This window comes from Syngnathus acus, chromosome 16, assembly GCF_901709675.1.
Source record: "Syngnathus acus chromosome 16, fSynAcu1.2, whole genome shotgun sequence".
In the NCBI taxonomy this organism is placed as follows: domain Eukaryota; kingdom Metazoa; phylum Chordata; class Actinopteri; order Syngnathiformes; family Syngnathidae; genus Syngnathus; species Syngnathus acus.
Genome location: NC_051101.1, coordinates 12,913,150 through 12,937,267, shown reverse-complemented (window position 1 = coordinate 12,937,267; position 24,118 = coordinate 12,913,150). Strand labels below are relative to the sequence as shown.

The following is a 24,118-nucleotide window of genomic DNA, read 5'->3' as shown; positions in this document are numbered from 1 at the left end:
GGAAATATTATTAGTAATAGTACGTAGTAAAATGAAAGAAAATGTTGAGTTTGAACAAAAATATTAGGACAAGTGCAGGTATTGAAAAGTGACTTTTAATCAGTCCGAGTGGTGAGTTGCACGGCGAAAAATTTGCAACATGAACAAATTCCTGTGCAAGGCTAATAAAAAGCGAATTAGCCGCTAGCTGCACTGTATGGGGCAATTATTCAAGCTCTCAATAAGTTAACCCAGCATGAATCCATATTATATTTAAATCAAGTCATTCCACTAAACGCAGCAGGCGAGCGCTTAATCTGCTTTAATGGAGGAAATCACTCAAGAAAGAATTTGTAAAAACGTTGAGTAAGGACATTCAAAGAAGAAAACACTTTTTTTTTTCTATTTATTTTTTTGAGTATTTTTTTTTACAACAATTGTCATTATGAATGACAATTATTGAATTATTAAATGAACTCATCCTGGTCGATATTTTTACCTTACAAACACTTGCAATAGTGGAGAAACATTAATCAAAAAGTATTAAAAAAAATTTCAACTTTTTTTTTCCCGACATAGGAATAAAATAGATTTCAGTGTGATCTAAAAGAGGCATCGATAGGTGCTCAGTCACACATTTATCTGTACTTTTTTTTTTCCTAGTGAGTATACACTAAGTTATACTGTACTTATTGATCACCTTCAGCCAAACTGGAGTCAACGGCAGGAAGTGGGTGGAGCCTATGGAATGAGCCAATCAGCTACTACCACTACCCGATGCCAACTTCTTCTCCCACTCGTCCTCCACCAGCTTGTAGAGATCCATGGTGGCTCGGGCGTCTTCTACCGACGAGTGGCCGCCGCGTCCTGTCTGAAGGCGCAAAGATCGGTCGATCTGATCAGTTCATCAATTATTATCGCTTCATTCCTTTTGTGAAATTCCAACCTGGATGTCGCGATGAAAGATGGCCTTGGTGAGTCTCTTGAGTGAAGCGCAGCCCTTTTCCTCAAACCCGGCCCGCTTGTTGAGAAGCGGGATGCGTGATGTGTCCCGGGTCAAGGAGGGCGGGTGCGAGTACTGCAGGACGCGGAAGTCGTTGTGGACGGCGTGGCCGATCACTACCTTTCCCGCCAGCAGCTTCAGGATCTGTCAAAGATTATTAAAAAAAAAATCAAGTTATCCTTCAATGACGAAGGAAGTAGAGTTTCCCTCACCTCCTTTCTTGCTTGGTAAAAGGGCGTGGCTTTCCTGAGGTCCCGGGCCCGGATGCCGCTCCATCGCGTGCGGTAGTCGGTGACAGGTACCGAGGGGTTAATGAACTTGTCATACACCACGTCACCCTCGTAGGATACGATGCTGCAACGTCCCAGGTGGCTAACGCTTCCCTTGTGACCCGTGCCCACCATCTCACAGTCCATGGCGAGGAATTTGCTGGCGACCGGGATTGGTTTCGAGTGTTGTTTTGATGTTTTGGTGTTGATCACGTTCAAAATAAGCTGCTGGTGTGAGGGAGATGAAGGCTTGTTGGAGCTCCCTGCATGAGTTAAAACCTGGTTTGGTGTGGTGGAATGACAGGAGGGACGCTGAGGTGACGTGATGCTTTGCTCTGTTGTCTGTGTGAGCTTTCTTTTGTGATTTTGTTTCTTTTTGTTGTGTTGTTGGATGTTGTTCACACGCATCTTGCTTGTCGTCTTAGTTCCTGATGTTCCCACACAGGCACACATTTTGGTGTGACCTCTTCGTAGCTATTTGGTCAGATCACTTCCACTCCGACAGACAGCAGTTTAGAGGATATGAGCTGTGACAAAAATGAGAGAAGAGAAATACATTTCACATTGCGTATGCAAATTTCCCCTTAACAATACATTGAACGTCTCAATATTCAAACTTTATCAAAGGAACTATGATGAAGTGAATAGAGGCGTTTCTTATAATTTTTCTACTTTTATATTGGAAAACCACCGAATGATTATCCTTTACAACTACTGTTAAGAAGGCCTTTATTTATTAACTTGAGGTTCTGACGTCAACTAGCAGTATGCCTATGCTAGCTAATGCTAACAGTCGTACTACTACCCACAATTACGGATGATCAATGGTTGCATGTGACACAAACATACAACGGACGACATCTTAACATGTTTTAACATAAATAAAACTTCGACTGTGTTACTTTAAACGATTAAAGAAAGAAGACAAAACAGACCCGTAGCACATTGCGGACCCGGTGTTTTGAACAAACAACAAACATCTACTTCCAGGTTAAGGTGCGTTCAGGTGGAAAAGAACTTCGTATCTTCGATAACTTAGTATAAATATAAGTATGCGTTGGACGCACACAATTATGTTATTTTAATACATTGTAATAACATAGTGGAAATCTAGAGTCGTAATTTGTGTTCTGTTTGTACTGGATTTGAGTCTCCCTTTGCTTTGCTTTCAAATGCTAAGCATCTTAAATTTATCGAAAGACAGTGAACGCACCATTGTTTTGCAAAGTTAGCTTGCCGACTACCACTAAAATCATACCAACTCCGCGTAATTATCATTACAATGACTGCTTAAACTGAGTTATAATATTCCAGAGATGTATGCGAATAACATAGGGAACTCGTGGGTTAATGTACTAAGCTTTTTAACTCACGGTTTAGCTCCGAGAATGGCTCTTGTGTAGTTAGCATCGCGCTAGCTTCGTAATTGCATGTGAAATGAAGCAAGAAGACAAAATGTGGGAAACTTCAAATCTTAGTCTTTCTGCGGAGGAGCAGAAAGAGCTGGCCAAAAGAATCATTTGCTTTTTATCACAGTACAGATACCTGTCAGAGTCATACATCATTGTAAGTAACATTTATTTGAATATATGAAGTATTCCTCTCAAATTGGCTTTTTTATTGAAGGAGTTCTTCACTGAAGATTTGTGGCACAAGTTGCCAATCAGCTGGCAGTCTGTTCTGCAACATCTGACCTATCCTCAGATAGCAGAGCTGCTGCTGGATGCTGGACATGGACACAGGAGGTACACTCACACATACTGTGCATATAACAGAATCCATATTTATGAATACATGCCTTCTTCAGGTATCCACACGTGTGGCCGCTGTCCCTCTTGGCTTTCCGTGCCAGCGCTCACTCCCTCGCCTTTCCCAGAAGTTCCCGGCGGTCACCAAGCTGCACTGACGGTCCAGCCAAACCCAAAGAGTTTCAGGAGAACCTGAACCAGAGCTCGCTGCTGGCACATGCCTTCCGCAAGCACGTCAAGCCAAAGAAGCAACATGAGATCCATGAGCTGGGCATGGTACTCAAGAATATTTGTTGAACGTGTTTAAAAAAAATAATAATAATAATACATTTGTATTATTTTAATTTATTTCAGTTGGTTAAGGAACTTTGTGAGTGGACGGAGTGCAACCGCGTTGTAGATGTTGGTTCTGGACAGGTAGTATGATGTCAATAAAATGTATACAACAAATTCTGCCATTATAATCAACATCTCTCTGGCTACAGGGTCACCTGACTCGCTTTCTGTCATTCGGGCTTGGCTTGTCAGTAACGGCCATCGAGGCTGACCCTGCGCTGGTTGCCATGGCAACCAAGTTTGATGAACAGCTACTGTGCGCCTTGGACAAGGAGAGGCGGAAAAAACAGGTGATTTCAAATAAATTTGAAATTGACAGTATTATATGCTGCTAATTTTATTGGACATTTTTTAAAATTAAATATAAATTAAAACTATTATAATAATTGTTCTGATTTAATTTTAAAAAATATATTCATTTTTTAAATTACCGTATTTTTCGGACTATAAGGCGCACCGGACTATAAGGCGCACCTTCAATGAATGGCCCATTTTAAAACTTTGTCCATATATAAGGCGCACCGGACTATAAGGCGCACCATTAATGCAATCACAATATAATAACTTGAAATGGTGAAAACAATAACAATATATCAATAATGTTAATATCACACAACACACAAAATAAACATGTAAAGCTTACTTTAATAAGTACAAAACAAAACAGTCCGATAGATCAGTAAACTTAAAAAGGTAAAGTTCCATCCATCCATCATTCTCTATTTGGTCGATATATAAGGCGCAACGGACTATAAGGCGCACTGTCGGCTTTTGAGAAAATTTGAGGTTTTTAGGTGCGCCTTATAGTCCGGAAAATACGGTAAATCTTTTTAAAATTAAATTAAAAAAAAATATTATTTTTTTTAATTCTACCATACAACACATGATTAATTAGAATTGAGACTTTTCATCAAATAACATAACTGACATCTTAAATGCTGCTGTCCTTCCTTTGTTCTAATCAGAAGTGTTCCTCTGATCCGCCATCATCGGAGTCGTGTCCTCGCCACGTGACGGGTTGGGTGGACCCCAAGGCCTCCTGGGAGTCCTTCATGCAGCAGCTGGGCACAGGCCACGCTGTTGGCGAAGGTCCATTTTCCCCCCATAACAAGAGACTCCGGTGCCCTGAGGCGGCAGTCCGCGAGGGGGACGTCTGGGAAAACCTGGTCCTCACTGGTCTGCACGCGTGCGGGGACCTCAGCCCCACTCTCCTCCGCCATTTTGTCAAATGTCCTCACGTACGCGCCATCACCTCCGTGGCATGCTGCTACATGAAGCTCACCACCAAAGAGCAGCCCTTCCCTCCGGGCGTCCTCGGACTGTCACCGCCAAACCCCGAGCCCTGTGACTTTGGCTACCCGATGAGCGCGCACGTACGGGGGCTGGCGGGACACCAGTTGCCCTACAAGGCGCGGGAGGCGGCTTGTCACGCCATGGAAGACTACGTGGAGAGGCTGCGCGAGGAGAGCCCGCTGTTGAGGACGCATTGCTACCGCGCCGCGTTGGAGGTCTTCATCACAGACAGCAGGCCGGATCTGCGCAGGGCGGGAATACAGACGGTGAAGAAAGCCCATTTGTTGACTTTCAATGAGTACGTCAACTCCATTTTTTGCATACTTCATCAAAAACGTAAGGTAAAAATCCCCTGATGTTTTCCACCACTTTAGGTATGCCCGCTTGGGTCTGGCCCGGGTGGGTCTGCCCCCATCCCTGCCTTTGGATGAGGACCGCTTGGAGGCGATGCTGGCACAGCAGGGCCGGGTGGTGGTGGTCTTCAGCTTGGCGCTGCTGCTGGCTCCCGTAGTGGAGACGCTGGTGCTGCTGGACCGCATCATCTACCTGCAGGAGAACGGTGAGCCGCCAGCGCCGCCTAAACGGGTCTGCGGATATTTACGTTCCGACTCATCGTATCGTCTGCGCAGGGGTGCGCAGTCAGCTGATTCCTCTTTTCGACCCAAACTTTTCTCCGAGGAATTTTGTGCTGGTGGCTCGGAAGATTCCGGAATAATTCTTCAAAGGGTTGTACAGTATGTAGACTTCAAGCTAAGAGGATTTCCGCCTCGCTTTTTGGAGGTTTTTAAATAACATAAAACTCAGATTTTTTTTTTTTTAAACGCAATCAATTCAATTAAATCACACAGACATGTCTGTGATTTTTTATAAACGTCAATATTGGCTGTTTTGTTTTTGCATGGTCAAACTGTTGCTAGGCAGATCATCAGATGTTATTCACACAAACTCAAAACGCTTCACTATTTTGCAAGTTGTGTGTATAGTAATGTGTTGTTTTGAGTTTATTGGACCCCCCTGACCCCCCCAATACAAACACACGCACATGATGCTAAGCAGATGTTGCAAACAGGTTGAAGTCCACCAACAGCATTTGAGTAGACTTTGCATTCCCAAGCCGGGCCCTCAAAGACCACGAACCATGTTGCGTTTCTTCCTGGCGGCGTTGGTTCTTCTGCCGACCCTTCACCGGACGTTCGGCGCCAAGAACGAACGTCCCAGCTGCCGACCCCTGACCGCCTCCTTCTGCCGGAACGTGGGTTACGCGACCAGCCGCTACCCAGCCGGAGTTCAGGGCTTCAACGTGCAGCAGCTTCGTCAAATGGTGGAGACGGCCTGCTCGCCCGACATAGCCACGCTCTTGTGCCGCGTGGCCTTCCCGGAATGCTCGGAAGACGACGCCCGCGTGAAACCGTGTAAGGCCGTGTGTCACAAGGTGAAGCGAGAGTGTGACGCCGCCCTCAAAGCCAAACGCCTGACCTGGCCCAGCAGTCTTCAGTGCGACGCTTTGCCCGAATACAACTGCGTGCAAGTCAGTCGTCAATTATCAAAATGGCCGACTTCCTGTTCAATTTAGGGCATGACGTATTTCCACCAAATAATGTTTGCGTGCTTTCAGGCTCAACAACAACCGCAGTTGTCAACCTCTCTCTCGACTGATTCGGCGACAGCATGTCAGACCGTCACCATTCCTCTATGCAAAGACCTCAAGTACAGCCAGACCATCATGCCAAATATTTTAAGCCATGCCACCCAGGAGGAAGCGGGCCTGGAGATGTACCAGTTCGCCCCACTGGTAAGGATACAGTGCTCGCCACAGCTCAAGCCCTTCCTGTGCTCCGTCTACGTTCCAGAGTGCAAGGCGGGAAATCGTCTAGCTCCGTGCAAAACTCAGTGCGAGCAGGCTCGCGCCGGATGTGAGCCTCTGATGAACTCGTTTGGCTTCCAATGGCCGGCAAGTCTGAATTGTGAGAATTTTTCCACGTATTCCTGTGATCAGGTAAGGAGAAGAATTCATAGAATTGTTGTATGCTCTGTTTGTAAATATCGCTACTTGTTGTGTGTTGAAGTAGCGAAAGATTTCACATCGATGCTAATTTCCATTTGCTCGTCGATGGTGTTTCACATTTATGCTAGCATTAAGCTAGTTATGGTTTCAAACAAGCCTGCTAGCTTAACGCGACACGCCGCAAACAGAGCATGCAACAATACTCGCAAACGTAGACATGTTCCTAATAAACCCATTGTCTCCACGCAGGCTCCCGAGTCTGAGACATTAGGAACTTGCGAGAGCATCACGGAGCCCCTTTGCAAAGATCTCCCGTACACACAAACGGTCATGCCCAACATCCTCGGCCACACGACGCAAAAAGACGTCGGCATACAGGTCAAGGCTTACTCCAACCTGGTCAGCCTGGCCTGCTCGCCACACCTCAAGACCTTCCTGTGTTCCGTCCTGACCCCCGAGTGCTTGGCGGGAAAAGCCCGCTTGCCCTGCAGGACCATGTGCGAACTGGTCCGCTCCAGTTGCGAGCCACTGCTCAGGGAGTTTGGCTTCTTCTGGCCTGAGTCGCTCAATTGCGACACTTTCACCACGGCGTCATGCCAGCATGTACGTCATCGAAGTTAGCGAATAAGCAGCTATCTTCTCAATGATGTATTTTGGATGTACTTTTCAGTTTGGCGTGAGCGAGGGCGGCGGCTTCTGCGAGCCCCTCACCATCCCCATGTGCCAAGGCCTGTCCTACAACCAGACCATGACGCCTAACCAGCTGGGTCACGCCACCCAGCGCGACGCCGCGTCCAAGATGTCCTTCTTCCACTCCATCGCGCAGACCAGCTGCTCGGCCGACATCCGCCCCTTCCTGTGCGCCGCCTACGCTCCGCGGTGTTCCTTCGGTCAGGTCCGCCGCCCGTGCCGGAGCTTCTGCCAGAAGGCCCGTGACAGCTGCGAAGCGCGCTTGGTCCGCTACGGCATCTCCTGGCCTCAGGAGCTGCGTTGTGAAGTCTTCCCACAGGATGCCTGCGTCACCGTATGTATATGTTGTCGTGTCAAAACGCATGAGTTCATGCTAACGCATAGCAAGAAACGCCGTAGCTAGGCTAACGAAACGTTAGCCATATTGCAATAGTTAAGTGTTGTGTTACTCTCCGGTCTAATTTCAGCGAATAATATTGATCATTAATCATCCAAAGTTGAATTTGATATCCGTAATATTGATGATATGATTCATAATTGTCTTCTGTCTTTTGCAGGATGACGAGAAGTCAGAGGTAAACACAAACACGTCACTCACAGGTTAAACATAAAAATGATTAGGACACTCGTTTTGAATTTCTTGTGATCACAGACGATGTTGAATGCAGAGGACGTGGCGGCCAGGCTGCAGGTTGCAGGCCATTCCATCGGCGGAAAATGTCAGTTCACATTTTGTACTTGAAGGTTGTCTAACACTCATGATGGGGTTTATTTTCCCCCCAAATAGCGCTGAGCGTCAGGACTGCGCGCTTGCTGCTGACACTCGCAGACGTATCCTTCACTGGTGTGTGTTTGTGTTAATGTGGTTGACTTTCCTGAGCTGAGATTCTCAGGCAGACAAATCTGGGTACCTGGACGTGGTGGAGTTCTTCAAGCTAGACCACTATGTGGCGGCCGCCAGACGAGAGTACTTGGACCGCTACGAAAGAAGACAGCCGCCATCTTTTACTCACGCCAACATGAATGATGCCCTAACTGCACGGGGTAATGATTTTTCTACAGTATGAATCAGTTGATTATCATGTTGCTCATATATTTAAAAATACATGCATCTTAATTGTAAATATTTATGAACAAATTGCAAGGGGTGCAGGATTGAGCCCTGAGGGACGCCAATTTTCTTCCTTCTGTTTCCATCTTTCTCGCAGACTTCGGGTTGGACAGGGACAGCTTAAAGACGCTGTGGTTGGAGTACAGCAGCCAAGGGAAGCTCGACTATGATGACTTCATTGCTTTGCTCACACGGATGCAAATCCTTAAAGGTAACAAATTCAACACAAACTTTTTAACATTTGTCTTTTAATGCTCAAGTGCAGAAACATAAGAACCATTAATAACATTTAAATGCTGTTTGATTAGCTTCACTACTATTTATTTTCTACGTTATTAATATTCCAACAGATCGTTTCCAAAGTCACATTCTCAATTTGCCGTGTGACTGCCAAGTGGCCAGCTTCTCTTTCAAACAGGTGTGTTTACTGTCACTGGACACTTCATTCCGTACACAAGCCAAAGTCATCTAATATTCCCAGTGCTCACTTTTATAGTTCACTTCTAAAAAAAAAAAAATAAAAATCTTTTTAATCTGACACAATCACTTCTAATATTCCATATTTGATTGATTTTATATCACTATATTTTTATTCTTCCAGTTCATGAAGTCTGCGGTTGTCTGAGGATCATCTTGAACCGCCAAGTTTAGTAGCACCTTTTTTTTATTACAATTTAATAACTAAAGGAGTGTGACGGCTGATAATAAGTGTAAATACATTAATAGTGTGCAGTATATTCAAAATGGTGGTACGTTACACAAATTAATTGCACAGTGGAACCTTTTAAGTCAAATCTTCATAATTGGAAATCCCTAAGGTGTTGAAATGCCCTTTGATGCCACAAGAGGGCGCCATAGCACACCCAAGTAACGACAAGATGAGGGAAATTTGTGATAAACAATGCCTTAATTGTAGTTATAAAATGTGCAGTGTGTGCACATAGTGAAGGCTGCTGGTGTTAAGATGTAATTCTGGGAATGTAATAAAGTTTGTAAAGGGTGGGAACAAATTGTAGTAAATTAATTGAACCATCTTGTAGAATTTTTGCCCACATTTTTCTTTGTTAGCCAAATTATAGAATATTGTTGGACTTTCAAGGTTCCATTGTTTAAAAAAAAAAAAAAAATCATGAATAAAAAAATGAGTCTATGTGTAAAAAAATAAAAAGGTGTCCCTTCCCCGAGTCCTTTCTCACATGCTCATGGTCACCTGGATAAACTGGACAGAGAGAAAGGTGGCCATTATTGTTCGGGAGGAGAAAAAAAAAACTTATTGGCTGTATTTGCGCACTTACATCATCATATTGGAAGTTGGCGGAGCCATTATGACTTGTGTCACGGCGTCTGAAGTGATCTGAAAATAAACGTGCACAATCACGGGTAATAAGACCAATTTTCTATCCAAAGGATTCAAATGCAATCCGAGTATTTTCACGTTCTCACCGGTCAAGCCTCGGAGTCGAACGCAACAGCTCACAAAATCGTCAAAGGTGATTCTTCCATTGATGCCGTAGCGCTTCATTATCATGTTCCTAGCGTTGGGGCTCAGATTGTAACCTGCGACATAGCAAGCGATATACCTTTACCAAATCCCCTGCTGGCCACAAAAGGCATTGCAGCCACTCCCATTGTCAGTGTATCACATACCCAGCGAATGGATGGCCTGCTGCATCTCCTGACCTTCCACCGTGCCACTGCGGTCGTGGTCAAAAGACATGAAATTGTTCTTCCAGGCGTTGAGCGCCTGCCACAGGTCTTTGAACTCGTTAAAGCCCATGGTGCCCGACATGTCTCGCTGAGACGCGCCAGTCAAGGATCTCGCCGCAGCTTTTTTTCAGTTTAAGTGTTTCACGTCAATAAGGATACATCCAGCATGTTGATCATCAGTCTGCAGGTATCCATGTTGAAGGCTGGGTTAAACAAAACAAAAGAAACATTTCATAATTTAGCTCTTCATTTTCTGTAGGGCGTGATTCAAACCACTATACCAAACAATTTTTTTATTATTATTATTTCTTACGTTGATAAGTGCCAGAGATGCCGGACTGAGTGAGGCATCGTTGCAGCTCATCTGCGGAGATCTGGCCGTCCTGTCAAACCACAACAAAGAAAGAAAAAATGATTATGATCCATTTGACTCATATCCTCTCATGTTTAATTTGAATTCAATTTACTCACTTGCCCAGCGACAGCCGCAAAGTATCCATAAAGAGGATCCTGCTGCTGCTGCTGCTGCTGCGGAGTTGCAAAACATTTATTTGAAAGACTTTACATGATATGAATGTTGTCAAAGTGCTGTTAAAATGCAGAGAAAAACAAATTTTTAAGGTTAAACAAATAAAAAAAACACACTAAATATTTACCTTAGCTGTTTTGTGTTTGTATTACATCTTAAAATTTTGGGCATTATTCTTAACAGTGTATCTAATACATAAAAAGCCAACTGAAAAAAAACAAACATTTAAGGTTAATTACATAAAGATAAATACGTGAAATTAAAAAACAGACCTTCTGACCTTTTCTCCATTACAGTACATGTACGGTACATTGGGTGTGTCGAGGAAAAAAATAGATCAAATATCCTTGATTCATTTAACGCATTGCTGCAAGCAAATCTATAATCAATAACCATTGATTACATAATCTAAAACTAGTGTAAGTGGTTGCAGAACGAGCTTAATATACAATTTTAAAGCATTAGTCGAATACGTTTGTAGCGGCAAGCTTGACTTGTGCACATTTCTAGCCATTTAGGTGATTCATTTCGGGTAAGATATCGATTAAGTGCAATCACAGTTCGTTTTTTGAGCCCAATCTATTGAATCTCGCTCCATTTCTGCTTCCGCGCCCCTCTGACACAAGACTTGCACAGCACGGAAACCGAAGCACTTTTCTCGGCGAAACTTCCTCGAATCCTCGCCCTTACCATTCCTCCCGGAGCGGCTCCGTATCCCGCATAAGCCATTTTCAACCTCGTCGAAAACGATTTCAAATGTGGACGTTGATCCGAAAAGTACTAATAGAGTAGTAGTTACTAGTCAGGTTAATCTCTGCCCCTCCCACCAGATTGTTGTAATTTTCTCTATTTTCCGGTTACGCTAGTTCACAAGAGCCCACCAATCACAAGCTACCGTCTTTTTATTTATTTTATATTTATATTCAGTTGAAAATGTCGGCGAAATGTAACAACTCTGACATAACATAAAACAGTTTTGCAGGTTAAAGTTGTATAGAAAGCTAAAAAATATACTTCATTTATTACAAAATAGTTCATCCATCATGTAGCATTCTGATTGGCTCAGACAGACCATCTGACCTGTAATCTGCCAACAGTCCTGTAGGTGGCGTGCTGAATAACCGCGTGTAATCGTAACACACACAAAGAAGAAACTCTGACGTCATCCCTGAGAAACATGGCGAAATTTGTATCAACATGACCCAAACCGCGGTGATTTCTAATTGAATTTCTCTCTCTTTAGACCTATAGCCACCAAAATGTCGGACGTTTTGAAAACCACAACCCTGCAGGAGCGAATGGAACACCTGCAGGAGTTGTTGGAGTTTACGGAACATTGCCAGAAACAGATACAAGACCTGTACGATGCACTGGGCTGGTCACCGGACAACGACCCGGATAAGGTAACCACAATAGAACTTAAAATTATCAGCTAAAACAACAACAAATCTCAAGATATTTTATTCTTCCAAATGTCAAATTAATTTACAAGTGACAGTTAACAATAAAATCTTAAACTATTGTTTTCTCATGTGATGTGATTCTTTTAATCCAGGAACCAATGGAGCTGTGCCCCTACGATCCCGGCCATCGCGTCCCTGTTCGCAGCATGGAGAGGCACAAAGCTTCATGTTACCTCAGAAAGATGGGCTACTCTTCTGACGAGCAGGTGACACCATTTTACTATCTTTCACTTGTGGTTGTGTGTGTGAAAATAACATTTGCCGTCTTGCAGGCCGAAATGTGCGACACTTCCTCATCTTACGTCAACACCAGCGTCCGCAGCTATTCCATGGGTGAGTGACGACTTCCTCGAGGAGAATGTGTTAGCGATGTTAGCATTGTAATATGAGCTGCTGTTTTCTTTTGCGCAGACAAAGTCCTTCAGAACCAGGTGATCCTACAAGCCAGAGCTGCTGCTCCACTCATGAAGATGGAGGGTGTGTTCTGGCAAGGTACCGACCTGGTTCTTTTGAAAACGGAACCTTTTGAAAGCGCATTTTGACTCTTGGAAGGCTGAAGTGAAATATTGCTTTGGTGCCCGGAAACGGTTGGAGTGAGCTTGATTGATCTTTTGCGGTGTATCAGGTCATTACTCCTACCAGCCCGTGGACGTGCCGCAAAATCACAAGCGAGCCGTTTGCGACCTCACTGTGGCCGACCGGCGGGCGCTGTACGACCACGTGATCGGCGTCCTCAACCAAGAGAAGACCGTCGCCGCCTCAGGCAATGAGGAGCTCTACGTAGATCTGGTGTCCAAGCTGAAGAAGGGTAAGTAAATACTTTGTTAGTGTTTTAGTCGATTATTTAAGTGTGACTACTTTTGCCGCCTCTGGATATGTCGTAAGTCATTCCACCTGAACATAAAACATCTGCGTTTGTGTCAGCTGAAGAACAGAACGAACCAAAGACGCATTTGGAGCTGATGGCGGAGATGCGGGACTACAAGAGACGGCGGCAGTCCTACCGAGCCAAGAACGTCCACATCACCAAAAAGTCCTACACGGAGGTTCGAGCCTCCCCCCCAGGTGCAAAGTTGGAAGTTGTTTTTACGAGGCTATAGCAATCGTATCGTCTCACAGGTTATCAGAGAAGTCATCCAGGTCCACTCGGACGAGCTCGCCAGACAGTGGAAGGAAGAGCATGAAGAGGAGGACAAGGGGAAAAAACAAGAGGCGGATGAGGCCAGAGAAGGAAAATCCCAAAGGTTCTATTTACCTTTGTTTTACCCTAAAAGCGAAGCTTCATTTGCTCATTTTGTGTTTATTTCTGTCCGGCAGGCGTCGGACGGACGAAAGGCGTTCTTTATCCTCGGAGTCCCGCAGATCACGTAGCAGACGCCACCGTAGCCACGAGAGGAGTCGCGAGAGAGAAAGCAAGAAGAAGAAAAGGAAGAGGTGGAGTTGTCTTTTCCTGACATTAGCATCATGTCAGACTTGCACTTGTTCTTTTATTAATCTTACTTGTCTTCATGTGGACAGAGATTCACGCTCCCCAGAGGACAGACACCACCACTGCAGCAAGAAGAAGAAAAAGAAAAGGAATGAGCGAGGAAGGAGTGACAGTTCTTGACCAGATAACTTGTCAATAAAGTTGTGCAACAGCAACATGGCACCTTTTTTTCAACTTTGTGTTATACTTGAAAATGATAAACAGTTGTAAATATCAAATAAATCTGTATAAATATTTTTGGGGAATTGAATAATATACGATTACAATAAGTGCACTTGAGCGTCATTTTGCGTCGTCCAATCAGAAGAGAGGTTATTGGTCAGGTGGCGGCATATGACTCATACGATGAACTGTAACCCAGGTGGGCGCATAAACTGAGAAAAATGTATTTACCATTCAACAATGAAATGGAATTTTATTGTATTTCTTTTCAAGTATTTTATGACAGGAGTAACAACACAATGAAGAGTTGGCAAGAAACTTACGACAATTAGCATACTGTAAGCTAGCCTATCAGCTATGCTAGCTTGTGCAATTCAATTGCGCTTCATGGTTGTGTTGCTGGTTACGTTACAAAAATCCGAAGAAACTGTTTTTATTATTGTCTATTATTATTAGTTTATTTCTTGACGTCCTCAGTTGTCGTATTTTGCCTCTTTCTTAACAGTTAGCTGCTACTATGCTACGTTTGCTAATGTGGTTCTAATTTGTGTGGGGAGAATCACATATTAAAACGTATTTTTATGTCTTTTAAAAACATGTGTTCACCAAGTTTAATAGAGGAATAGAAATAAGAAATACTGCTCGTTTTTCTGTTTATTGTGGACCAGGCTCAGCCTTCCTCACCTACTGATTGGCTGACGGAATCTCCAGAAAAAGCCACGGAATGTTGGACTGGTGTGTCACGCCAGGGGAGGTTCAAAGGTCGCACTTCTCTTTTATTTAACTCGCGTATTATTGTCATATTAACGTATAAAACAACCACCTCTCATAAGTAAAATAAATTGTGCAGTTGAGAGCTGCAAACGATGTGGTGCAAGATTCAGCATTGTCTTGAAATGAGCTTCATGGTCATTTTCTGTGGGATTTGGTTAAAAAGTTTAATTTATCTGTAGCCCCACACGCACACAAATGTAAACATTCCCGGTGATGTAATTATTGTCAATACTTGTTGCTGCATGACATCAAGCTGCACACTTACCGAGTGTCTTCTCCTTCTACTCTGCCGATGCCGGGATCTGCCTCAGGTATTTCTCACCCTGTTGAGAAGAAGACGCATTGGACGAGAGACGCCAGCAAGGGTCCTGCCAGCCTCCTGGGAACCTGAGGGCTCCTGCAGAGAGCCAGAGACACGAGCATCCAGGAGGGCAACCGTCCCGGGCGAATTATGCAGTGAGGAGCAGCCGAGCTGGCATCGTAGCTGCTTTGTTTTGGTGCTTTCTTCCTGACTGCAGCGTGGTGTGTTTTGAGAGGACTTTGGTCGTGCAGCACCATGGGAGCCTTCGGTGACAAGGTGAGCGTGATGGTTCGGCCTGGTGGCGGCCCGGCGGACCTGAGATTAGAAGAAAACAAAGGTTGAGGTTGCAATGAAAATCACAAAGGATCTTTTTTGTTGTACTTTTAAGGCAATCTTCTTGAGGTGACACCAAATTTTAAATATGATTTTTTATTTTGTTGTATAAACTCCTGACAAAATGATTCAAATTCAAAATGAATTTAGTATTTATTTGTAGAGTTTTTTGTCTATTTTTTGAGACTGGTGTATGGTCTACTATCAAATTATCTGAGAACCATAATTTTTTGAGCAGATTAATAGCGAGTTGAGATGGAACATGCTCATGTATTAAAATACACAAAAGTACATTAAATCAAAATTAGATCGCACTGTATATTTTGTCATTGGCGATCACTACTATAGTAGGCTTTAGTATGAGGTTAGAGAACATGTGCGGGTTTAAAAAAAAATGTAAACATGGCAAATTTCATCATAAATAATTTCAAAAGTAGAGATGGAAAAGAAAACAAGTAAAGAATGCTTCATTTTGTCACCTGACTGGCCTTGGGGTCCAGTGGGGTCATCGGTGTCAGCTCCACATTGCACTTCAATGTCAAAAAGGATTCATGCAATTTTTCTCTTTTTTGTATTGAATGAACAAGAAAAGCAACGCTTGAGTTAGCATGTTCATTTAACATGCTAACACGCGTTTTTTTTGTTTCCAGGCGTCCTCGCCGTGGACGCTGCTCGTCCTGCTGCTGTGCATCGTCAACTGCGCTCTCTGCCAGGAAGACTATTCCGGAAACCACTCGGGTCCGGGCCCATGCCTTTGAACGGATATCGTGTTTTGGATGCATCGGATGAATGAACTAATCATTTTATGTGTGGCTGAAATGTGCAGGTGAGGATCACACCTTTGAAGGCTCCATCCTGGACCCCTATGACCACTTGAGGCCCCCGCAGCCAGGTCGGTCACATGACTTTTAGGGTGTATGTGTTTTGCAAATGTAGATGGTGAATATAGGATGTTTCTCTGGATTGAATGCCAAAGTCTTGTGTTACGGCTCTGATGCGACTATTTTGCAGGATCTCTGTGAGAAAGGGGCTCCAGAGAGTCTACTTGGTGAGTGAACCTCAAACTAACAGACATCGTCATCTCCACCAGAGTCTTCCCATGGTTACGACGAGGACCAGAATCCAGAGGAGGATGACTACGACCCCTACGGGCCCGCCCCCACCCAGGTCACCATGATCACAGAGGACGCCTTCCCCTACGTTACCACCACGGAGTCGCATTACGCCAAGGAGGACAAGCTGGGTAGGAGGAAGGTAGGGGGAGGCACAACATTTCATGACCCGAGGGAGTCATTTGTAACCACAGTTGACAGCTCACAAATAGCAAAAATCCATAAGAGTCAGTCAGAATGTCCATAATTTCAGACATATACCAAAAAAAAAACATGATTTCAGGTCCCATTCAGGCCCCAACGACCAGACGACTCAGAAGAGGAGTTCGATGGCAACGCGGGCCTCGGCGAGGAGGGTCCCACCGAGTGCGACTGTGAGCCGGGAGAACCAGGATTTGCCGGCTTTGCTGGACCCAAGGTAGACGAGAAGTGTCCAGATTGGTGTCTCAGAAGGCTTATCTGATCTTCTCACTTCCTGTCAGGGCTTGCGGGGCCACCAGGGTAAAATGGGAGCGCCAGGACACCAAGGCAGAGAGGTGACGCTCCAACATCATTAACATAACATTAACAAAATTAAAAAAAATCAAATGAAGCAAAATAAACGAGTGAGTTGTGTTTTCAGGGTTATCAAGGATCAAAAGGAGTACATGGCCGAAGAGGAGATGCTGGTCCAGTGGTGAGGAAACCAAATGAATTCTTTTAAAGTACTTTATCAAAAATCCACCTGCCTTCCACTTAATTAATAATATTGTGATTAAAAAATAAATAGCTTCCCTTTGATCAAAACAGCAAAAACTTGGACTATTTGTTTGTTTGTATCTGTGTTTGCATTTGATTTCAGGGTGATCCCGGACCCGAAGGCGAAGATGGAGGTTCAGGTTTTATTGGCGGCATGGTAAAGAAAGAGCCAGACAATAAAATATGACCAAATAAATCAGAATATATTTAGGATTAATTTTATTTTTTTCTACCAGGGAGAACCAGGACTTATAGGTGGCCGGGGTGAGCGTGGCGGGTCGGGTCTGAAGGTAAAACATTTTTTGACATCCCTGAGGTTATACAAAAAATACCTTCTTAACTTGCAGCGGAATAACGGCAAGTCCACTTGGACAAACTTTATCCCACTTTTGTATTTTGAACGTAATGAACCAGACCTTGCTGTGAATTGAGAAATTGACGCCCCCCCCCCCAAATATTTTAGAACTGCCCTTGTCAATATTTTGAGTTTTAAATACTGTACAATATGGGAACTTAAAAGCGTTACACAGACAACACAAATATACTACACACTTCATGTTTATAGGGTGATGCCGGCATGGAAGGACCGCGAGGAGGAGTTGGAGGGCCTGGTAACTTAGTAAGAAAACCCAATTGATTATTCAATCAATTAGATTTTAACATCAAAGTCTAAAGTTGTGTTCTTTTGTTTCTTTTAGGGTTCTCGTGGTGATCCTGGCACCCCGGGATCAAGGGGAGGTAATGGTCCCAAGGTACAAATTTGATGTTCACCTTTTTTTTTTTTTTTCCTGGTGTGGCAGAAATACTGTTTCTGTAAAAGGAGGAGTGTTTAAAACATACTTATTTGTTATATGAGGTGAAGTGAAGCTACGTTCAAATCTTGCTAGCAAAATGAAAACTGCTGACTTTATGCGTGTCATGAATAAATGTGTTTTGTCTATCCAGGGTTCCGTGGGTGAAGAGGGCAAAGTAGGAGTTCAAGGACAAGATGGAAGCAAGGTAATTAAGAAAGATTGAAAAATTGCTGTAAGAGCTGTTGGCCGCTAGAGGTCGGTATTGAGTTCACTCTTTGGGCTCATCCTGCAGGGTCAGACTGGAGCGCCCGGGTTCCCAGGAGACATTGGCGACAGAGGATACAATGTAGGACACCTTGCAATATGTTTTTACTTGCCGTGTTGAGTTTATTTTTTGTTACGTTGCATTTCTGTCTGAATATTTCCTTGTTTGTTTCCTTCAGGGTTATTTTGGCCAGAGTGGTGGCCGCGGACCCACTGGAACAAAGGTACACATTGTTTATCGGTATGCCCATTGTTTACTTTAGTTTCATTATGTCAAAGTCAAAAATAAAATGGTTATGCACAACCAGTTCCACAGAGAGAGACATCTAAATTATTTAATTAAAAAAATCTGAAATATTTCCCACGGAATCCAGTAATTCATTTTTTTGGGAGACATGAGCTTTTATGGGCATTGACATTTTTTTTTTTCCTCTCTGGCAGGGTACCCAAGGTCTTGGTGGCATTCCAGGCAGCGATGGTGATCCTGGAGAAGATGTGAGTGGGTATAAAAATTTGTATACTTCAGGTGGGCAAAATACAGCCACCGTGTATTTTAAATTACCCAAGGTCCTGTAAATTGTTTTTCCATTTATGTAGCCATTTTTCACTTCAATTAATTCAAATGTGTTCTTTTAATATTTTTATTGATCTAAATGAATGACCGGTAAGGTGATTTAATTTATAAAATACAGATATTCGTAAAAAAAAAATACATTTATCATCTTCCCTATGACATCCTCTCACATTTGTCTCCTCAGGGTCCCATAGGTGTCCCGGGTCTGATGGGAGAGCCAGGTTTCTTCGGGGCTAAGGTGACTCGGCCACTGTCCGCACGCTCACTGAGTTGAGCGTGATGCTGAAGCGGCTGTTTCCACCGTTGCAGGGAAGCAAAGGCGAGCCCGGCGTTCGAGGACCTCGAGGCAGAGTGGGCTCTCTGGTGAGTGAGCAGTGCACCTCATTTACACTTTGTAAATCTCTCCTGATATATTCAAATAAAAAAAAACCTTGGTCTTTCCATCAGGGTCCCGCAGGTGAGCAAGGAGATGCTGGGATACCTGGCAAACCAGGACCAACGGGTCTCCAGGGACCCATCGTGAGTACTGTAACACACCGACAACCGCGCAATTTCTACACAACTTATCAGCATGTGTGTGTGTGCTTGTGTGTTGTGCTCTTCAGGGGCCCAAAGGCGAGACCGGACCAGACGGGGACACGGTAAGACCAGTTGTGCGGTCAAGTGCAATTTGTGATGACTTCCTCGTCATGATTTCCTTAATTATTTTCCTTTACTTCCACGTGCAGGGTGCGAAGGGTAGGGTAGGGATCAAGGGACAAAAAGGACAAAAGGTCATTTTTGTTTTTTTGTCAGCATGTTTGGCACATTTACATATCCTTCTTGAGTGACTTTGGTTTCTGCTTTCAGGGGTCATTTGGTGACCGTGGGGACAAAGGAGAGGTGAGTTTCCTGTTACAAGGGTTTAAAGGTCATCAAAACACAAACCAGAGGTCAAAGACATTGTTTTTAGATTAATATCATGTTCAAAAATGTGCATGAATTTTTGTAGTTTTCTAAGGTTTTAAAATGATCCAAATTAAATGCTTTTACATTTTTACTTAATGTACTATGACTGTCTTTGTTGGAATATGTAAATAATTCATCATTAATAATAATAATAAATACTCGTATCCTTGTTTCAGCGTGGTCCAAAAGGTGCAGTTGGTCGACTCGGCAATGCCGGCCCCGTGGGTCCTCCTGGCGTCCCGGGGACCCGAGGAGCCCGCGGCCCCATTGGAGATTCGGGCGTCAAAGGCCAAGCCGGACCCAAAGGCGTGCAAGGTTCCATTGTAAGTTCTGTTTAAAATGGACTATTTCAGGATGTTTATACACAGGAGGTGGAAAAGATGGAAAATGAGTTCAAGTTGGCAAACGGGACTAAATGTTGTCATTTAGGGTCCCGGGTTGTCAGATGAGCAGGTGCTGCAGCTGTGCCGCGGCGTGGTTACAGCTCAGATCTCGCAGTACGCCGCCTCCATTCGGGCCAAGTGCACGCAAGGCTGCCCCATCAACAACCGTGCGCTCATCGGACCCCCTGGAACCAAAGGACCCCCGGGATCAGCCGGCAAAACTGTAAGACTGGCTTCTATGTCAGGTTCTCTTCCTGCATTTTTTTATTTTATTTATTAATGTATTCCGTGTCTCTTGTAGGGCAGAGCGGGTAAAGCTGGATCTAAGGGAGGCCGTGGTGCTCAGGGAGACCGAGGCCTAGAGGGAGAGAAAGGATCACAGGGAGAACGAGGTCTGTTATCAGGACTTTTTTTCTCATTTTCAAAATGATTTTGAATTCATGTGTGGAAGTTGATAGGTGCCTTTCTGAGCAGGCAAAAAGGGTCCTAAAGGAATTGGAGGTGGTCCAGGAAAAGGCTTCCAGGGACTTGATGGACCACAAGGGGTCCCTGGTGAGACTGTTTTCATTCTAACGACTTCAAAAAAAGCATTGCCTTGGTCGTTTTCTGTATGCTGACACTAGCACCCATGCTAACACTACACGGAACCACCTCAGGTTTTCCGGGTGAGCCTGGCGTTGCCAAAAATGGCATGGAAGGTCCACGCGGTGCCCGCGGGTTCCCGGGTCGGATGGGTATCACCGGGATGATGGGAATCGCCGGCGTTCCGGGTTTCTGCGAGGCTCGAGACTGCAGCATCCACGCGCCGGTGATGCGCAAAGAGCAGGGTCTGGTTAAGGGACCGACCGCGCAGCTCCTCAACTAAAGATTAACAAGATCGGAAAGTCTATTCGTCATCATCATTTTTGCATTATTTAAGCTTCGAGCTGATGAGAACATCAGTGGGCAAAGTACAGACCTGAGGGGCACTCCGCTCCGGAACACTGCTTTGTATCCATTTTCTAGGTTGGGTAAAAAGTATTTCAATTTTTCATTGTCCCATTTTTTTTATTCCTGATGTTTAAAATGCAAATGAGCATTGGGTGCCATTGGGAAGCATTCACAAGGCTTCGCTTTATCCTCATTTTATCTTCCAGCCTCAACCCATCAAAATTCCTTTCGCATTTAGCACAAACTTTTGTGCTTCCATCAGATTGGGGCTGGAACATAAAATGTGGAAACAGTGGAAGCGCTGTGAATCTTTCCTTGATGCACGGTAAAAAAATAAAGGATGACGTGTAAATATGATGTAAAGTATCTCAAGTACATGTACGGTGCTCTGAAGTGTTTCAGTTAAACTGCCTGATGTTTTGCTTTATCCTTGCCTCTTTGCTTCGCTTCCTCTTGGTTATCACAGGACCTCATACATGTTTTTTCCCCACACAAATTCCAAGGAAACACGGTGAGCTCGCATCAAAGGAATAAAGTGTTTTGAAAACTGTTCAACTATTCTATTAAATGTGAAATTTATGAATAATTCCGTGAGTTTTGTGAACTGTTTTGAGATGGCACCTAGAGGCATCTGTTGGTTTGAAAAATAATACATTTTTAAATAAATACGTTCAAAACATTCTATTTGTTTGAATTGTTTTAGTTTTCTTATGTGTGAAGTTGTATCGTATTTAAATGACCATTTTTATTTATTGAATGTGCAAATTCGCCCTTATGCTTAGGAATCTTTTCAAAGTCATTAAAGTGCAAATGACGAGTCACACAAAACCAAAAAGCGTTGTGACATTATAGCCCAAATTTCCCTTGTTCTTCATAGTCTTCCTTTTTTCCTTAAAGAGAATATAAGGAACATTTGGAGAATCGGAAAGAATTTGACAGTTATCGATTATTTGAATCTAGCAGGATTTTACGTATGTGGCCATTATTGACTTTGATGATTTAAATGAAATGGAGTAATTGATCAACTTAATTATCCGACAACTCCGTTTAAATAAAAGTGACCTGAAAAAGATGATGTGGAATAATTGCGTTTGCGGTCAAATGCAGTCCCATGTTTATAAATATAAATGATACGCTTCTCGTCAGCAGTTGTCGTGGCCGAGTGGTTAAGGCGATGGACTAGAAATCCATTGGGGTCTCCCCGCGCAGGTTCGAATCCTGCCGACAACGCATGTCTTTTCTTTTATTGCGTCTTGACTCCTCTTCCTACGCACTCAATTTTTTAACGCATCTCAGCAATCTTTTAATTAATTTAATCAGATATTTTAGCCATCGTAATTTGCTAGTTTCACCGTGTTTCCTAATTACTTTCAAAACTAATGCCAGCAATGATTTAATGTACCGTTTAATACAAAATCTGGTAGAGTAATGATTAATGAATTGATATTTACCATTTGTTTACGGTATATTTATTTGATTTGTCCGAGTTAAATCAATAGAACAGCAGCATTTTTTTTATTATTTGCGCATTTCCGCATTGCAGCTCGACATTTTTAACTTTCAAGATAAAAGCTCACAAAATTGATATTAGGTACACTGCTAAGGAATTCAATTAAAAAATCCTTAATGACTCATAAATAATTATTTAAATTGCATAATGGCTGTTATAATTGGAAGGTTTTTTTTTAGATAAAGCAAGGGAATAGAGGCGTAATTTACTTTGAAGGAATGTGCTGTCCCCGCCTTATGCTCGCGTTACTTAGCAACGTCAAATGTTGTAATGGCGAACTTGTTAGCTTTAAGGTAATGGACAGACAGCCGCCATGGACGACGACCTGGACGAGCTGTTGGACGAGGTGGAAAAGAAGTTCTGTCGCAACATTTCCGTCAGCCCGGCGAGCTCCAAGGGGGGAGGACAGTGCGGTAAAGACAGGGACGAGCGCCCGCGGAATGTCGGGTAAACCGAGCTAACTTAGCTAAAGATGGCGAGTGTGTCACAGTGTTTCATGGGCCGTCACTTCTGCGACCAGATGTGAACAGAAGATAAACAGCATCACGGAGGACATTGATGCTGCCTTGAAGGAATTACAAGACGAAGACCATCGTGATGCGCCTTGGGCAAAGGTGAACACATTTGAATTCAAATGAATTAACTAGAACACTTGTGTGAATAATGTAGGATTTTTTTTAAGAAACATTTTAATTTCAATGACCCCTCGCATTTCCTCCACTAAAAATAATTGTTGATCCTTGGGGTAGTCTGCTAAAAGAAAAACATGCACAAATTCTGAATGTTAATTTGTTTCTGCACGTTTCATTTCAGACCGTGCCACCTCACAAAGGACACTTGGACGACCAGATTCATTCTCAACCAGGAGGGAGAAAGTGAGCGCAATGAGCCAAATATTTGGACCCCGCTCTCAGCTTGATATCTCCCCTCCATCTACCCATGCCTCCTTGCAGGTGCTGTCCCGTTTACCTGGGAGGGAGCGGCGTGGCCAAAGGAGTTGGAACGGCCGCTTCCAAGAGGTGTCAAAACCCAATTTATCCACCTCTATGAGGATTAATGCAATTAAATACACATTGCTCTGAATGGCTATGACCAATGGGCATGTGCGGGGTAGGTCATGTGACCAGCTGAGGTGCACTTCCTGCGACTTCCGGGTGTTGACGTTTGACGACTGCGAGTGGGACTCGTCGTGCGATTACCTCTTTCTCAGGTGAGCCGGAATCACACTGCCAGCAAAGAAAAACATTTCCTAACTTGACATACATGCTGTGTGATATGAATGAAAATACTTTTTATATGCACATGCAGGAATAACATGCCTGATCATGGGAAGCTGGGAGCCAAGCTGAGAAAGAGGAAGGGCGTCCGGGCGTACGCTTGCCAGTGCAGCTGGTTCGCCGTCTCGGAGGCCACGGACGTGTCGATGCAGCCGCAGCTCAGATGGGCGTGCGCAAGACACCCGGCCTAAACCGAAAAAAATCTCTTTTTTGTTGTATCCAAAAGTGGACCAGTTGAGACAAACTGAATTGTTGCTGCTTCTCCAAAACAGTCACGTCAATCAGAGTAGCTGAGACAATTAAATTTCATACAATAATTCAATCATTCCAGCTTTTTGTCTTTTTGATTTTTTAATGGTGCCACAAGAATTTTTCTGAAGCTTTTACTTGTTGAGT

The 24,118-nt window shown here is 43.8% G+C and overlaps 7 protein-coding genes and 1 non-coding gene across 12 annotated transcripts; 6 read left to right on the top strand and 2 right to left on the bottom strand.

Annotated features, from left to right (window-relative positions):
* Nucleotides 1-79: 79 nt before the first annotated feature.
* Nucleotides 80-2,255, bottom strand: isg20l2 (interferon stimulated exonuclease gene 20-like 2). Its single transcript, XM_037273113.1, has 4 exons — nt 2,187-2,255; nt 1,195-1,778; nt 926-1,126; nt 80-850 (listed from the first exon to the last, which is right to left on the bottom strand). The coding sequence occupies exons 2-4, from the start codon at nt 1,702-1,704 to the stop codon at nt 737-739; spliced, it is 825 nt and encodes a 274-aa protein (XP_037129008.1). The 5' UTR covers nt 1,705-1,778; nt 2,187-2,255; the 3' UTR covers nt 80-736.
* Nucleotides 2,256-2,435: 180 nt separating this feature from the next.
* rrnad1 (ribosomal RNA adenine dimethylase domain containing 1) lies at nt 2,436-5,460 on the top strand. The gene is made up of 8 exons (XM_037273635.1): nt 2,436-2,817; nt 2,878-2,996; nt 3,059-3,275; nt 3,354-3,416; nt 3,485-3,625; nt 4,301-4,926; nt 5,003-5,187; nt 5,258-5,460. The coding sequence occupies exons 1-8, from the start codon at nt 2,689-2,691 to the stop codon at nt 5,341-5,343; spliced, it is 1,566 nt and encodes a 521-aa protein (XP_037129530.1). The 5' UTR covers nt 2,436-2,688; the 3' UTR covers nt 5,344-5,460.
* Nucleotides 5,461-5,706: 246 nt separating this feature from the next.
* On the top strand, nt 5,707-9,545 carry LOC119135768. Of its 3 annotated transcripts, none has more exons than XM_037273633.1 (11): nt 5,707-6,156; nt 6,244-6,624; nt 6,883-7,236; nt 7,304-7,657; nt 7,881-7,898; nt 7,976-8,042; nt 8,111-8,154; nt 8,217-8,367; nt 8,532-8,645; nt 8,785-8,951; nt 9,008-9,545. In XM_037273633.1, the coding sequence occupies exons 1-10, from the start codon at nt 5,767-5,769 to the stop codon at nt 8,904-8,906; spliced, it is 1,995 nt and encodes a 664-aa protein (XP_037129528.1). In that variant the 5' UTR covers nt 5,707-5,766; the 3' UTR covers nt 8,907-8,951; nt 9,008-9,545. The 3 variants fall into 3 exon arrangements, with proteins under 3 accessions (XP_037129528.1, XP_037129526.1, XP_037129529.1); XM_037273634.1 differs by having other exon boundaries at nt 5,708-6,156; nt 8,785-8,852; nt 9,036-9,545; XM_037273631.1 differs by having other exon boundaries at nt 8,785-9,149.
* On the bottom strand, nt 8,674-11,540 carry sri (sorcin). Of its 3 annotated transcripts, none has more exons than XM_037273638.1 (8): nt 11,361-11,540; nt 10,613-10,666; nt 10,455-10,524; nt 10,301-10,344; nt 10,082-10,229; nt 9,878-9,991; nt 9,730-9,788; nt 8,674-9,653 (listed from the first exon to the last, which is right to left on the bottom strand). In XM_037273638.1, the coding sequence occupies exons 1-8, from the start codon at nt 11,397-11,399 to the stop codon at nt 9,627-9,629; spliced, it is 555 nt and encodes a 184-aa protein (XP_037129533.1). In that variant the 5' UTR covers nt 11,400-11,540; the 3' UTR covers nt 8,674-9,626. The 3 variants fall into 3 exon arrangements, with proteins under 3 accessions (XP_037129533.1, XP_037129532.1, XP_037129534.1); XM_037273637.1 differs by having other exon boundaries at nt 10,613-10,669; nt 11,361-11,531; XM_037273639.1 differs by having other exon boundaries at nt 10,613-10,660; nt 11,361-11,530.
* A 268-nt stretch (nt 11,541-11,808) lies between these two features.
* Nucleotides 11,809-13,798, top strand: snrnp48 (small nuclear ribonucleoprotein 48 (U11/U12)). Its single transcript, XM_037273636.1, has 9 exons — nt 11,809-12,073; nt 12,226-12,339; nt 12,406-12,466; nt 12,545-12,625; nt 12,759-12,941; nt 13,058-13,179; nt 13,253-13,377; nt 13,451-13,567; nt 13,652-13,798. Exons 1-9 carry the CDS (start codon nt 11,930-11,932, stop codon nt 13,740-13,742), a joined length of 1,038 nt encoding a protein of 345 aa, XP_037129531.1. The 5' UTR covers nt 11,809-11,929; the 3' UTR covers nt 13,743-13,798.
* Nucleotides 13,799-14,828: 1,030 nt separating this feature from the next.
* zgc:113232 (uncharacterized protein LOC541546 homolog) lies at nt 14,829-21,546 on the top strand. The gene is made up of 26 exons (XM_037274703.1): nt 14,829-15,135; nt 15,843-15,930; nt 16,019-16,084; nt 16,283-16,446; nt 16,588-16,722; nt 16,787-16,840; nt 16,927-16,980; nt 17,146-17,199; nt 17,279-17,332; nt 17,608-17,661; nt 17,741-17,794; nt 17,988-18,041; nt 18,129-18,182; nt 18,280-18,324; nt 18,542-18,595; nt 18,859-18,912; nt 18,984-19,037; nt 19,122-19,193; nt 19,280-19,315; nt 19,403-19,447; nt 19,524-19,556; nt 19,799-19,945; nt 20,052-20,228; nt 20,307-20,397; nt 20,480-20,557; nt 20,662-21,546. Exons 1-26 carry the CDS (start codon nt 15,115-15,117, stop codon nt 20,868-20,870), a joined length of 2,001 nt encoding a protein of 666 aa, XP_037130598.1. The 5' UTR covers nt 14,829-15,114; the 3' UTR covers nt 20,871-21,546.
* Nucleotides 21,547-22,083: 537 nt separating this feature from the next.
* On the top strand, nt 22,084-22,165 carry trnas-aga. Its single transcript has one exon. It is a non-coding gene; the product is annotated as a tRNA-Ser (tRNA).
* Nucleotides 22,166-22,679: 514 nt separating this feature from the next.
* On the top strand, nt 22,680-24,047 carry c16h8orf37 (chromosome 16 C8orf37 homolog). Its single transcript, XM_037274054.1, has 6 exons — nt 22,680-22,892; nt 22,966-23,059; nt 23,259-23,320; nt 23,399-23,464; nt 23,560-23,655; nt 23,754-24,047. The coding sequence occupies exons 1-6, from the start codon at nt 22,759-22,761 to the stop codon at nt 23,911-23,913; spliced, it is 612 nt and encodes a 203-aa protein (XP_037129949.1). The 5' UTR covers nt 22,680-22,758; the 3' UTR covers nt 23,914-24,047.
* Nucleotides 24,048-24,118: the final 71 nt, after the last annotated feature.

What these genes read in the sequence shown, in the direction of transcription:
- isg20l2 (XM_037273113.1), bottom strand. Translation starts at nt 1,704, where the DNA reads ATGTGTGCCTGTGTGGGAACATCAGGAACTAAGACGACAAGCAAGATG. An exon ending in TTTACCAAGCAAGAAAGGAG is followed by an intron (nt 1,127 to 1,194) that starts GTGAGGGAAACT and finishes AATCTTTGACAG; the next exon opens with ATCCTGAAGCTGCTGGCGGG. An exon ending in TCTTTCATCGCGACATCCAG is followed by an intron (nt 851 to 925) that starts GTTGGAATTTCA and finishes TTGCGCCTTCAG; the next exon opens with ACAGGACGCGGCGGCCACTC.
- snrnp48 (XM_037273636.1), top strand. Translation starts at nt 11,930, where the DNA reads ATGTCGGACGTTTTGAAAACCACAACCCTGCAGGAGCGAATGGAACAC. An exon ending in GGTGTCCAAGCTGAAGAAGG is followed by an intron (nt 12,942 to 13,057) that starts GTAAGTAAATAC and finishes CGTTTGTGTCAG; the next exon opens with CTGAAGAACAGAACGAACCA. An exon ending in AGAGAAGGAAAATCCCAAAG is followed by an intron (nt 13,378 to 13,450) that starts GTTCTATTTACC and finishes TCTGTCCGGCAG; the next exon opens with GCGTCGGACGGACGAAAGGC.
- LOC119135768 (XM_037273633.1), top strand. Translation starts at nt 5,767, where the DNA reads ATGTTGCGTTTCTTCCTGGCGGCGTTGGTTCTTCTGCCGACCCTTCAC. An exon ending in CCACGTATTCCTGTGATCAG is followed by an intron (nt 6,625 to 6,882) that starts GTAAGGAGAAGA and finishes GTCTCCACGCAG; the next exon opens with GCTCCCGAGTCTGAGACATT. An exon ending in CCATTCCATCGGCGGAAAAT is followed by an intron (nt 8,043 to 8,110) that starts GTCAGTTCACAT and finishes CCCCCCAAATAG; the next exon opens with CGCTGAGCGTCAGGACTGCG.
- sri (XM_037273637.1), bottom strand. Translation starts at nt 11,399, where the DNA reads ATGGCTTATGCGGGATACGGAGCCGCTCCGGGAGGAATG. An exon ending in TGATGATCAACATGCTGGAT is followed by an intron (nt 10,230 to 10,300) that starts GTATCCTTATTG and finishes GGCGCGTCTCAG; the next exon opens with CGAGACATGTCGGGCACCAT. An exon ending in CCAACTTCCAATATGATGAT is followed by an intron (nt 9,654 to 9,729) that starts GTAAGTGCGCAA and finishes CTCTCTGTCCAG; the next exon opens with TTTATCCAGGTGACCATGAG.
- zgc:113232 (XM_037274703.1), top strand. Translation starts at nt 15,115, where the DNA reads ATGGGAGCCTTCGGTGACAAG. An exon ending in CAGGTTTTATTGGCGGCATG is followed by an intron (nt 17,200 to 17,278) that starts GTAAAGAAAGAG and finishes TTTTTCTACCAG; the next exon opens with GGAGAACCAGGACTTATAGG. An exon ending in CGGGATCAGCCGGCAAAACT is followed by an intron (nt 20,229 to 20,306) that starts GTAAGACTGGCT and finishes TGTCTCTTGTAG; the next exon opens with GGCAGAGCGGGTAAAGCTGG.
- rrnad1 (XM_037273635.1), top strand. Translation starts at nt 2,689, where the DNA reads ATGAAGCAAGAAGACAAAATGTGGGAAACTTCAAATCTTAGTCTTTCT. An exon ending in GCTGGACATGGACACAGGAG is followed by an intron (nt 2,997 to 3,058) that starts GTACACTCACAC and finishes TGCCTTCTTCAG; the next exon opens with GTATCCACACGTGTGGCCGC. An exon ending in AGGAGAGGCGGAAAAAACAG is followed by an intron (nt 3,626 to 4,300) that starts GTGATTTCAAAT and finishes TGTTCTAATCAG; the next exon opens with AAGTGTTCCTCTGATCCGCC.
- c16h8orf37 (XM_037274054.1), top strand. Translation starts at nt 22,759, where the DNA reads ATGGACGACGACCTGGACGAGCTGTTGGACGAGGTGGAAAAGAAGTTC. An exon ending in TCTCAACCAGGAGGGAGAAA is followed by an intron (nt 23,321 to 23,398) that starts GTGAGCGCAATG and finishes GCCTCCTTGCAG; the next exon opens with GTGCTGTCCCGTTTACCTGG. An exon ending in GGAACGGCCGCTTCCAAGAG is followed by an intron (nt 23,465 to 23,559) that starts GTGTCAAAACCC and finishes TGTGCGGGGTAG; the next exon opens with GTCATGTGACCAGCTGAGGT.